The sequence below is a fragment of the Motacilla alba genome, chromosome 8, assembly GCF_015832195.1.
Source record: "Motacilla alba alba isolate MOTALB_02 chromosome 8, Motacilla_alba_V1.0_pri, whole genome shotgun sequence".
NCBI classification, from domain to species: Eukaryota; Metazoa; Chordata; class Aves; order Passeriformes; family Motacillidae; genus Motacilla; species Motacilla alba.
In genome coordinates this window covers 20,949,621-20,961,179 of record NC_052023.1, presented here as the reverse complement: position 1 = coordinate 20,961,179, position 11,559 = coordinate 20,949,621, and the positions used below count along the sequence as shown (strand labels likewise).

Sequence of the window (11,559 nt, the reverse complement as noted above, 5' to 3'; positions counted from 1 at the left end):
TCTTGTTTATTTTTTTATTAGATACCTGTACAATAATATGTATGTATGATACAATGATACATCCACAAAGCTACGTTGGAGGAAATACCATTTCTTTAGTTGTCTCTCTGTGGTCAAAGCTGTCAATCTATTTAAATTAGTAGATCTATAGCAATAGTGATTTCCTGACGTTAATTTTATTCCCAGTTGTGTCTTTACAGGGCGGGTCTGGTTTTACATCCCTCATTTTACCCCGCTCCTGCTGTGCCCGAGCTTGCGTTTAGCGCGGGTTGTCTCCGCGCCGGGGCCGCTGCAGGCGGGGCTCGGGCCGGGGCCGCTGCAGGCGGGGCGGGGCCCGCAGCGCCCAACGGCGCCTCCGCGGCCGCAGCTCCGCGGCGCTTCCTGGGCGGAGCCGCCGCCCGGCGGGGCAGCGGAGGCGCCGGGCGGAGCGGGCGGCGGGGCGGCCCCGCAGCGGGTAAACACGGAGGCTGAGCGCCGGCAAGCCCGCGGCCCCTCAGGTAGCGCGGCGGCGAGCGGGGCTGCGGGCGGGGCGGGCGCCGCTGGCCGGGGCCTGCGCGGAGTGAGGGCGAGGAGGAGCGGGGAGGGGTTGCGGGCTGCGAGCGCCGTGTCGGGTGCGACGTGAAGGAGGCGAAGGCGGGTGAGGAGCGTGCGGAGCCGCTTCTCTATGGCCTGGCGGCCGCGGCGGCTCGGGCGGCAGTGCCGGCCTGCGCCGGGCCGGAGCGGGGCCCGGGGCCTGGCGGAGCCGCCCCGCGGAGACCAGGCCTTGGCGCTGGCAGGGCCGGCATGTCCCTGCAAGGCTGGCCAAGGTGAGTTCTGCGTGACGGTCATGCTGGCCCCTTCGTGAAGGAATAATGAAAACAAAGTTCATCAAGCAGGAATGTTAGCGTTGGCAGTAGTTCTCCGGGGGCAAGCTGCCTGCGCCCTTAGGAGTGGGATCTCTGAGGGAGCGCGGGGTATCGCTCTCAGAGAGGAAACAAAGGATAGTGGAACGGCAGGGGGTGTTGTGGCCATGCTCTTTTAAAAACAGTGCGGCCAAGGGGAACTAAGCCAAAGGAGTGAACCAGAAGGTGACCAAAACCTGAACGTGCTCCGTTAACTCGAAAATACGAATCACTTTCCGCACTCAGACGTGCGCTAGTGAGGTAAGAGGTGTACATGCTTACATGCATGACTAAAGTCACTAAAACTGCGCCTAAATATGAAGTGTCATCAACCGAAACTCTGCCTTTTACCCTCCCTCAAAAAACCAATATAAATATAGGTTAAGAGGGGCGGAGGTCAGAGGAGACTCCTCCACCTTTGTATCCTGGGTCTGTCGGCGGGCTGTGCCTCTTTCCTCCCCCATAGGAATGCCTGTTGGGTAAGGCTCGAACACCGAGTGCTCCCTCAGGGGATTCAGAGAACCAGCCACTGTTTGCGGTTGTGCTTTTGGTCGGCTCCCTCTGTAAGGTACTTTTTGTCGGATTATATTTTTTGTGTTCATGTCCTCCTCCAGACGGTGTTTTTCATTGACAATCCAGCGTTTCTGTTGCTCAGCAAATTACGGTGTTTTGCCCCTGAGGGTTGTTGAGCGTTTCCAGACTGTGGTCTGGCCAGGAGAGTTTGTTGGACATGACCAGACTCTCGGTGTGTCTGTCATGCTGTTTGTGAATCTCTGATTGTGGTGGCTCTTGCTGATTGTGACTGGAGCCACAGTGCTGCACTGGCTCTGTGCTTCTGTTTTAGTGCTGAATCGGGTATCCCTCAGAATCAAAGCACAGCCACTCCCAGCCCCTCTGGTCTCCGAGGAATGGGTGAAATGCAAGGGCAATTTTTCTGCCAAATCTTCCTATTAATGTGACAGCAGAATTCGCTTTACTGTTAACACAATGCCCTTGTAGTGAAGCGTGCTGGAGTTCTGCACTGTTTATCACATTTAGCAATACTGAACTCTGTGCTACACCTGCTGATAACAGTCAGGGGTATTGATCCACTTGTATAATATAGTTTAATTGTGCATATTATTATCAGCATTTTCCTTGGGAAAAAATATGGAAGTGAGTTTAAACCTGCTTAATGGAGAACTGAGTTTTTAAAAAGCTCCACTTTTAGTTTTTTTCATGTAAGATTGTTTCATACTTTTGGTACAGCATGTTGCACCCTGACCTAAATACCTGAATTTCTTGTTATACTCAGTGATACAGGATGCTGTTTCCTTCGGTGTTGTGTGCAGTGATGCTGATAGGGAGCTGTAAAGTTCAAGAAGATGAGTGGATTGACCCCACGGATATGCTCAATTATGATGCAGCATCAGGAACAATGAGAAGACCTTATAAGGTAGAGAAATAAAGGGTGTGTGTCTCTCCCAAAAAGCTGAATGCTGTTGGAAGATTGCTTTTAAACAGTGACAGTAAATGATAGCAGTATTGTGTTTTTCAGGGCTTATTATGTTGTATCTGAATCCATACACAGAAAAATCTTTGTGTCCATGGTTAAAATTGCAAGGGAGAAAATAGTGTAATTAGCTCAGGACCTTTCCCTGGTGAGCTTCTGTTGCACTCAGATCAAGTCATATCAAGCAGGTGTTTTGTATTTTCTCAGGTGGTGCTTGATTGATGCAGGTTGTGGCACCACAGGTTACTGCTCTGAGAAGTACTGGGTTAAGCAACTCTTGCTAATTTCTCAAGTATAGTGTTAAATATCTTGAAAATCAGGTTCCTAACTGATAAAAGTTGGGGGAGTTTAACTTTATTATTGTATTTTATTTTAATCAACCAGTTTCCCAGCAACAGGAACCAGTTTCCCATTTCTTGTGTGGGACTATTGTGAATTTTAATGGTGTTTTGTAATGCTGGGCCTCAGTTTTCAGAAGAAAGGTCAGACTAGGAATTGAGTGCTGTACTTTTAATGAATCATTAACACTGAAGAGAAGATGAACTAGGAAAAAAATCCATTCTAACAAGATGAATTGTCTCTGTCTTGTATGAGGAGTGGATGTTGGTTGTCCACCTAAATACCAGGAGGTGCATGTTGGTTATCTTGTGCATGTGTGCACACATGGCACTGTAAACTGGAGGTGGTTGTAAGGGCACCCTTGGTTTTTGCCATTATTCAGCTTTCAAGTTTGGTTTTACAGTCTTGGGTAATACTGTTTAAACACTACAGAGCATAATTTTGTGAAGCTTAAAAGATGCAGAGTGCGTTACTGCTCTCCACGGCTTTCCTCGCCAACCTCCAGGTCCCCCTGATAGTCATTACCATCTTAGATCCAGCAGCAAGCTTTGGATCTTTAAGCCTGGAGCCCAACTGCTTCAGCTTTATATTAAAAAATAACAGCTTTATTGTTGTCTCCCACAAAAATAGAACCACATCTTAAACTAAAAAAATTACTACTTTGTGTTAGTCCATCTTCTCAGGATTTCTTTTCTGCTCTGCAGAGAGGTTTTGGGTGGGCAGGCTGTGTGGGCTGCTCAAGCCCTCAGAACCAAACTTTGTTTCAGCATGAGTTCCCTGATTCAGGTGCTGTTGTGCTTCCTCTTGGAGGCTTCCCTCAGTGTGCACACGTGGTTGTAAGCAGCACTGCTCTGACTGGGTCTGAGGAATGAACAGAAAACATGGAGTGCTCTGGAGCAGATGAAGGCAGGCAGCCCAAAATGGGGTTTGTGTTTACTTGCAGTCTGGCTGGTGGCCTGGCCAGCTGGACTGGGAATTCACCTGGCTGAAAACTGCCCCTTTGCCTGCTGAGTCAGTTTTTAGCCAGTGCCATTATCTAATCTGATGCACTCTGTGATCACCAGCCCTGCAAAGAGGGGAAAGGGCAAGTGGAGGAGGACAGGCAAGACCTCACCTTTTGCAGGCAGCATGCATTTAGATAAACTCAAAGCAATTGTCCATCTGGAGCCTAAAATAACAGCAGAGAGGTAACTGCAGTGTCATTGGGAGAATATTAGCAGCGAAGATCTGTACTCAGTTTTTAGCTCCTTTGCTCCTTCTAAAGTGATGTGACTGTAGAAGTGTAACAGGGCATGTTGGTCAAATTCTTGGATTCTGAAAATACGGTTTTCTTCTGTAATTTTAGCCAAACTATCATGACTCTGAGGAAGAGGCTGTGGATACAGTCAGTACTGAAATCTCACGTTGTTCCAGGGTAATAGATTCCTTGCAACACAAGGTTTGTTCTTCTGAATATTTTCCTGTGTTTATAGTTTGTGCTTTCTGATGATGCTGTTCTGGATAGGATCAAACAGGTGCATTGCTGGCATAATTTATTCTTTATGGAAGGGGAACCTCTGGGCAGAGGAGAGACTGGAAGCAGTTTGAATTAATTTTCAAGTTGTTGTTCTGCCTACAAAGATCTGTTTCCTGACACGTTTTATGGTGTAAGGAAATCGATGGGAGCTAGGTGCTTCTGTCCAGTGTCAACAGTTCAAGGTGTGGTGCTGATCACCCCGTGCTGTTCTCAAGCTGGTCAGTCCTGTTTGATTGTAAGGGGTGGGTTGTGGGCACAGAGACCAGGGCAATGTGCAGAGCTGCAGCTCTCAGGTGCTGCTGTCAGACCCCCTCCCAGGATGTGGGGATGCTTGTGTGGCTACTGGGGCCCTTACTGCCCTCAGCCATTTGGATTCCCGATGGGATATGTGTCATTTTAATGTTGTTTTAGTTACTTGGATTTTATGGCAGTTCCCTCCTTTTTTTTTTCTGATGCAAACTTAGAATGTAAGCAGATCCAGATGTTTACATTTGTTTCTAGCCGCATTGAACTCAGGATTTGAATATTACTAGCAAATGTGAAATCTCCAGTAGTGGCCAGTCCCATGGAAAGTAGTGCCCTGTTAATCCTGAGTTAAATGTGTTGGTATATTTGGGGTTTTTTCTCTCCTCTGAAGAAGATGGTTTGAGCAAAGTGAATAAAAGTGTCTTTTGCGCAATTGCAGATTGCAGAGTGTGAGAAGAGGATTGCCAAATCACAGGAGAGCCGTAGCTTTTATATTTTTAAGCGATTCTTGAATAAAATTTTAAATGAAGCTGGAAAACTTGGCCTTGTAAGTATTTGAACAGTCATTTTAAAAATACTCAATTAAAATGAATTCATATTACTGCTTTATGTAGTTTTCACAGTTACCAAGCATTGAGTAATTACACTGGTGTACTTTAAATGAAATGAAGGGAACTGAATGGCAAAGGAAAAGATGATAGAAGTATCCTGTACTGCTGAGGAGACACAGTTGTTGTTTGGTCTGTAAAGCATCCAAAGGAAAGGTTTGTGAATTCAGTGTATCTTAACTTCTGTTGCTGGAACGCAGTTATAGGAACACCTTGTTCTGGTCACTTTAGTGGTTGGAAACTGGAAGGAGCCATATTTGGGTTGTTTACTGTAGACTTACAAGGTCTGTATTGTAGGTCTGCCATGTTAACCTGCAGATGGTGGAAGTGAGGACAGGAAAATGGGAGAAGTACAGAGAGATTGTCCAAGCAGGGGCAGGCATCACGTTAGGAAAGCTAAAGCCCAGATAGAATTAAACCCCTAAGGAAGGGATGCTGTCCAGGGGACCCTGACAGGCTTGAGAGGTGGGTCCATGCAGCACTCATGAAGTTCAGTGAGACCAAGTGCAAGGTCCTGTACATGTGATAGGGCAGTGCCAGGAAGAATAGGCTTGGGTGGAGAATGGACTGGGACTGTCCCCCGGGAGAAAGACTTGGGAGTGCTGGAGAACCTGGCCATGTGAGCTTGCAGCCCGGAGAGCCAGCTGCACCCTGGGCTGCACCCCAAGCCGTGCAGGCAGCAGGGCAGGGAGGGGACTCTGCCCCTCTGCTCTGGTGAGACCCAGCCTGCAGTGCTGTGTCCAGCTCTGGGGTCCCCAGTGCAGAGAAGAACAAGGACCTGTTGAAGCAAGTCCAGAGCAGAACACTGGGATGATCTGAGGGCTGGAGCATCCCTCCTACAAAAATGATCTGAGAGAGCTGAGGCTGTTCATCCTGAGGAAGAGAAGGCTCTGGAGAGACCTTAGAGACCCTTTGAGTACCTAAAGGGGGGCCTGTAAGAGGGACCTTTTACAGGGGTGTGCAGTGCTAGGACAAGGGGGAATGGTTTTAAACTGAAAGAGTGGAGGTTTAGATTAGATACTGGGAAGAAATTCTTAGCTCTGAGGATTGTGAGGCTCTGGAAGAAGTTGTCCAGAGAAGTTGTGGATGCCCCATCCCTGGAAGCATTCCAGGCCGGGCTGGATGGGGCTTTCAGCAGTGTGGTCTAGTGGGAGATGTCCCTGACCATGAAGGTTGGATCTAGATTATCTTTAAAGTCCCTTCTAACCCAAACCATTCTGTGATTCTAACCATCAAGGAACAGTAGCTTATTAGAGTTTCCATATAAGAATCACCTTATTGCTTTCTTTATGCAGTGATTTCAGCTGAGGTAGAGTGAATTTTCCTGCTGGTAGCTGGTGCAGTGCTGTGTTTTGGATTCAGTGTGAGTGCACTGTTGATAACACTGGTGTTTTAGTGGTTGCTCAGTGGTGCTTTCTCTAAGTCAAGGACTTCTCCGTGCCTCGTGCCAGCGAGGAGGTGCAGGAGGAGCTGGGAGGGAGCGTGGCCAGGACAGCTGAGCTGAGCTGGCCACAGAGCCCTGCAAACCATGGCTGCTGTGCCCAGCATGAGCTGGGGGAGCTGGCTGGAAGGGGCTGAGCGCTGCTGGAGGACGGGCTTGGTCAGCCTGGGGAGCAGTTGCATTGTGCACCACTTGTTCATCTGGGTTTTATTTCCTTCTTTCTCTCGTTTCATGACTAGTAGTATTACTACCATCACATTCTATTTTGTTTGCTGTTCTTGTCTCAGCTCATGAGGTTTACCTTTTTTCTCATTCTCTTCCCCAGCAGGAGGGATATTGGAGGGAGTGAGTGGCTGCACGATACTTCAGTTGTTGGCTGGGCACTTTATTATATTGTCTTTGGAGATTTTGTTTATTCAGAGGTAGAAGAATTGATCTTTAGTAATAAGCAAAATTACTGATAATAAGGACCATTGCATTTAGCAATGTAAAACGTCTTATTTTAGTATTTCATAGTTCCTATCTGTATTATCCAGCTTTGACTGAGGCACATAGTGTATATGTAAATATTACTTGTTAATGAGCACTGGTCCTGAAATCTTAGTAACAAGTGAAATAGGGGTTTTTTTAGTTTTTTTTTTCCTATAGAATTGAAAGATTGCAAACCAATGGAATTGTGTTTCGTCGAGCTTAGATAAACAAAAAGGTTATAGAATCATAGTGTGCCCCCGTCCCGTGTTTTCATCCTGCAGTCTGCTTCAGAAGGCTGCTGGTACGGAGTGAATATGATCAGTTTTGGCCTATGGATGCATTTCCATTTCCAAATAAGCAACTTTTAACCATTGTTTTGCTTTGCTTTGAATGCAGCCTGGGGAAGACGTGGGCCATGTGCATTACGATGCTGAGATCATTCTGACAAGACAGACGTATTTGGAGATGCTCAGGTTTGTCAGTGAGGAAGCCTGGCAGCCAGGGGCCCTGGATGAGGCACTGAGTGATATTTTGATCAATTTTAAGCACCATGATGATGAAGCTTGGAGGTGGAGATTTGAAGACACCTTTGGAATTCATCTCTATCATTTGTTTTGGGTAAGAGAATAAAGATTGATTATTGCTTTTAATTGCTGTTTTCTTCAGTTTCTCTGTGCTAGTCAATATTACCATCTTAACTCCACAGATAAAGCAATTCTTTCCATCATTCTTCTAGTGAGTCTTTTTTTTTTTTGTGGTTGCTGAATGATTTAATTGCTTTAAGAAGGAATTCAATTTTTTTATTCTTGTGGTCATCTGTTCTCTATGGTAGCTTTGGTTTGGGGCTTTTTTCTGGTGTGCTTTTTTTTTTTTTCTTGTCTTTTATATCTGTGCTGCCACACTCATTGTGCTCTAGCACTTTCTTACCACGAGATCTGACACCTCATGCATTATAGATCTTCCATATTTGTCTCTTGTTCATGTAGTTGTTGGAGCTGTTGGCTTCACCAAGAGTTGGAATACATGCTGAGACAAGTATCTATTTTAACTCCTATAGGTCAGAGGCTTTTGCAAATTTTGTGGAAAAAAATGTGTAGGGTTGGAGAGGAGAGCATGACTATGGGAATTATAGAGTGCTAACCTGAGGATCTCTAATAAAGATGAAGCTTTCTGAATAAATCTTCACAATTCAGAATATGCCAATGTTTTGTGCTGACATAATCTTGCAAGTAACCTGTCTAGATTTGAGGGGTCCCTGGAAGCCAGATGAGAGAAGCAGGCTGTCAGTAACCTCTGATAGGGTCCTTGGCTGGAAAGACACTCTGGAGTCCTTCTTTGAACTCTTGCTGCTGGTGCCCAAACTGTAACTTCATCTCTTTACCAAAGTGCAGGAGTTGGCAGCAGTTGTTCTGTGGTTCAGAGCAGGCACAAACTGCTCAAGCACTGACTGACACCAGTTTGATAATTTAGAAGTGTGGTCGCTAATGTAACAAACATCCTAAGGAAGAAATAACTAAATATCACAAGAAACCAAGGAGCCACTGCAATGTAAGGCTGCAACAGGATGAACATGAGTACTGCCACAAAACTGTTCTGCCTTGTGCTGCTCAGATGGGCTGTGCAAGCAAGGAAGAACTTCTCAGCTATTCTGTGTAAATGACATTATTAAAAACAAAAGTTGGCAGTTTCTTCATGCATACTGTCAGTTATCTTGTGAAAGGTCCAAATATGGGTCATAATTTTTTCGTCTTTTCTTTTTCAGCTGCTCTTGTGCTTCGTGTGCATTGTAGTTGTAATGGCTACAGAACTGCGGACGTATGTTTCTCGCTTTGTTCAGCTGAAATATGTTTTATTTCTGACTTTCCTTGTCAGTTTTGTGTGGAATTGGTTTTACTTGTATACGGTAAGTTCTGTAATCTTAATGGCTTTTTGGCTTACAACTTTACAGTTAGGAGGGAGTTAAGGTTGTTTAGTTCCTTTGGTTAGTTTACATACAGCTTTTAATTAACTGCAAAATGAAAACAATGGATAAACATTTTCTTTTGCATGCTGATAGGTGTGTTAGGTGTAAAGAACAAAAGAAACGCTGACAACCGTATTCTGCTGTAGAGGTGCACAAAATTCAGAGAGCACTAGAACTCTGATTTCACTACATGGGCAAGGCAGATGTAACCTCTGACTAAAGCAGCTGGGTAGAAAAGGTATACAGAAATATATTCACAGGAGGTTTTTCCTTAAGATTGCCTGGTAGAAACTGTTTCATTTGACAGACCAGATAAATGCCTCCTTAATGGTGACTGAGTGGCTGCTGGTACAGTTGGGTCAATTTTATTGAGGAGGAATTTAGGATACCAAATCAAAGCCCAGCCACAAAATCTGCCCTCCCATCTTGTCAATCAGGATTGAACTGTGGCTTGTAAGACCCAGGGACAGCAGAGTGCTGGAGAGTGGGATGGCTCTGGCATGGGCTTGGAATGCCATGCAGATGGCTTGGGTTGAGGCAGTGAAGAATGTCAGTTTTGCAACAGATGATTTGACTGAAGTTTTCTGTTTTGATTATCAGTTGCAAACAGTAAGGCAAAACCATAATAAATACAGGTATTTCTTATGGGAATTATTTGAAAATAAGAGAATATTTAACTAGTAATTGCATGACAGCTGTGTCTCTATTCCAGAAACTGTTAAGAAAGGATGTCATCAGTTTACTTTTGCCTTGAACTTGTGTCTTTGAATATTGGAGTCTGGTCCTTTGACAATTCAGACTCCTTTTGGAGTATAACTTGGAGGTAGCCATTATCTCAGGGGTCTTGTCCATTCCTAGGAAGTTTTTAGAATTTAACTCGGTAATAAACTTATCTAAATACATGGGGAATTGTCATCACAAGGGGACAACGGGGAAATTCTCATTTATGTGGGGAAGTATGCCAGGGCTGCTGGGAGCAAGCACGGGTGGCTGAGGAGCAGCTCTCCTGGCTGCAGCCACCTCAGTGCATTTCCCTCCTGCTGTCCCTGCAGCTGGCCTTCGCTCAGCACCAGGCAGAGATGGCCAAGATGGGGCAGTTCGACAAGGTCTGTGCCGAGAAGCTGGAGTGGTATGGAAGTCTCATGGGTAAGTTCTTGTCTTGGTACTTTGCAGTAGTAGTTAAGATTACAAAATATCAATCCATAGTATCCCAGGATACTTGGATTCCTTCATGGGTAGTACAGGGAATTCTCTTCAATATATGATTACACGGTTTTACTCTTTTCCCATCCCACACGACTGTTTTCTACGCCTTGGGAGGAGAACTGATCACAGCACTGTACTTGGGGTGTGTAATGGTGTTCCTTTTTCTTGTAACTTATCTGTTTCCCAAGTACCATTCCGTGCTGTTTACTAAAGACAGGCAGGCAGAGTTCAGGACAAGGATTTTTTTTCATGTATCATGCCTGTGAGTACAGTGGATTTCAGGAATTGGATCTGTAATTGTTCATTCAGGTGATGCTGTTTTACAGAGAAAGCTGATTTTTTTTATTAGCTGTTATTTCTATCCAGTGCCATAGCAGGTAGATGAAGGGTGGCAGCTCTTAGAGTGCTTGTTATTGTGTAATTTCTTGACTCTCTTGTTTTTGATTACATGTCAATGATTAATGTTCTGACTGGAGTAAAACCGAACTGCAGAAACACTGATGTCATGAATCACTTGTTTATAATGTCAAAGTTCCCTTAAGAAGAAAGACTTCCTGCTTGTAACTAAAACAGACCCTTGAATCCAGCAAGCAAAGCAGCCAGTTTCAATCTCCCTGCAGACTGGCAGCTGAGCAATAACACAGAATGATGCTGTGTCAGTAGCTGTGAACACAGGGTGCAAGTTCCTAATTTCCACAGATGAGACTTTTTTCCCTGATGCTTCTGGGAACTGATCTCACCTAAAGAGCTTTGATTATACATGGGAAAAGTTCAGGTTCTTCTCTTTCTTTTCAGCCTTCCCTCCCATTCCTGCATCCCCCTGCCTGGATAAACTATACTTCCAAGCCAATCTCAGATGTGTAAAAATAAATCTCAGTTTTGAACTGTATCTAGAAGAGTTCTCTTTCATCTGTATCAGAAATGCTCCTTTCTGTATTGCTGCTGTGTCACAAAATAACTTTTTAAGAAGTAGTAATAATAGTGTCTGCTTTGACTTCAGAATGGCTTAGAAGCACATGGACGTTTCAGGATGATCCCTGTAAGAAATATTATGAAATTCTGCTTGTAAATCCTGTCTATATGGTTCCACCATCAAAGGTATGTGCCAAGCCCAAAGGGACTGCCAAGGCCTAGGCTGCTGTTTGTGTGCCAACACTGGTTTTCTGTTTAATTTCTAGGCCTTGGCAGTAACTTTCACCAACTTTGTAACTGAGCCTTTGAAGGACATAGGACAAGGTATTGGTGAATTCATCAAGGCGCTTATGAAGGAGATACCGTTAATTCTGCAGGTTCCAGTGCTCATTACGATGGCTCTGGGTGTCCTGGTTTGTATACATTCATCTTACATTTAGAAGCTCAGTTTTATTTTTTAAATACCAAATGTGTTTATATTCAA

The 11,559-nt window shown here is 44.9% G+C and overlaps 1 protein-coding gene across 5 annotated transcripts in view; it reads left to right on the top strand.

Moving 5' to 3' along the window:
• Positions 1-344: 344 nt before the first annotated feature.
• Positions 345-11,559, top strand: part of CLCC1 (chloride channel CLIC like 1) — a 16,651-nt gene continuing 5,436 nt past the window's right edge. For 2 of the 5 annotated variants that reach the window (XM_038145101.1, XM_038145106.1), the window contains exons 1-10: positions 358-497; positions 1,348-1,449; positions 2,176-2,316; positions 4,058-4,150; positions 4,914-5,021; positions 7,391-7,612; positions 8,757-8,897; positions 10,010-10,103; positions 11,164-11,261; positions 11,342-11,488. In XM_038145101.1, coding sequence (XP_038001029.1) covers positions 2,185-2,316; positions 4,058-4,150; positions 4,914-5,021; positions 7,391-7,612; positions 8,757-8,897; positions 10,010-10,103; positions 11,164-11,261; positions 11,342-11,488 — 1,035 coding nt within the window. In that variant the 5' untranslated portion in view covers positions 358-497; positions 1,348-1,449; positions 2,176-2,184. Of the gene's footprint in view, positions 498-540; positions 807-1,261; positions 1,450-2,175; positions 2,317-4,057; positions 4,151-4,913; positions 5,022-7,390; positions 7,613-8,756; positions 8,898-10,009; positions 10,104-11,163; positions 11,262-11,341; positions 11,489-11,559 lie in introns of those variants that run through there. The other 3 variants (XM_038145103.1, XM_038145102.1, XM_038145104.1) reach the window with 3 other exon arrangements.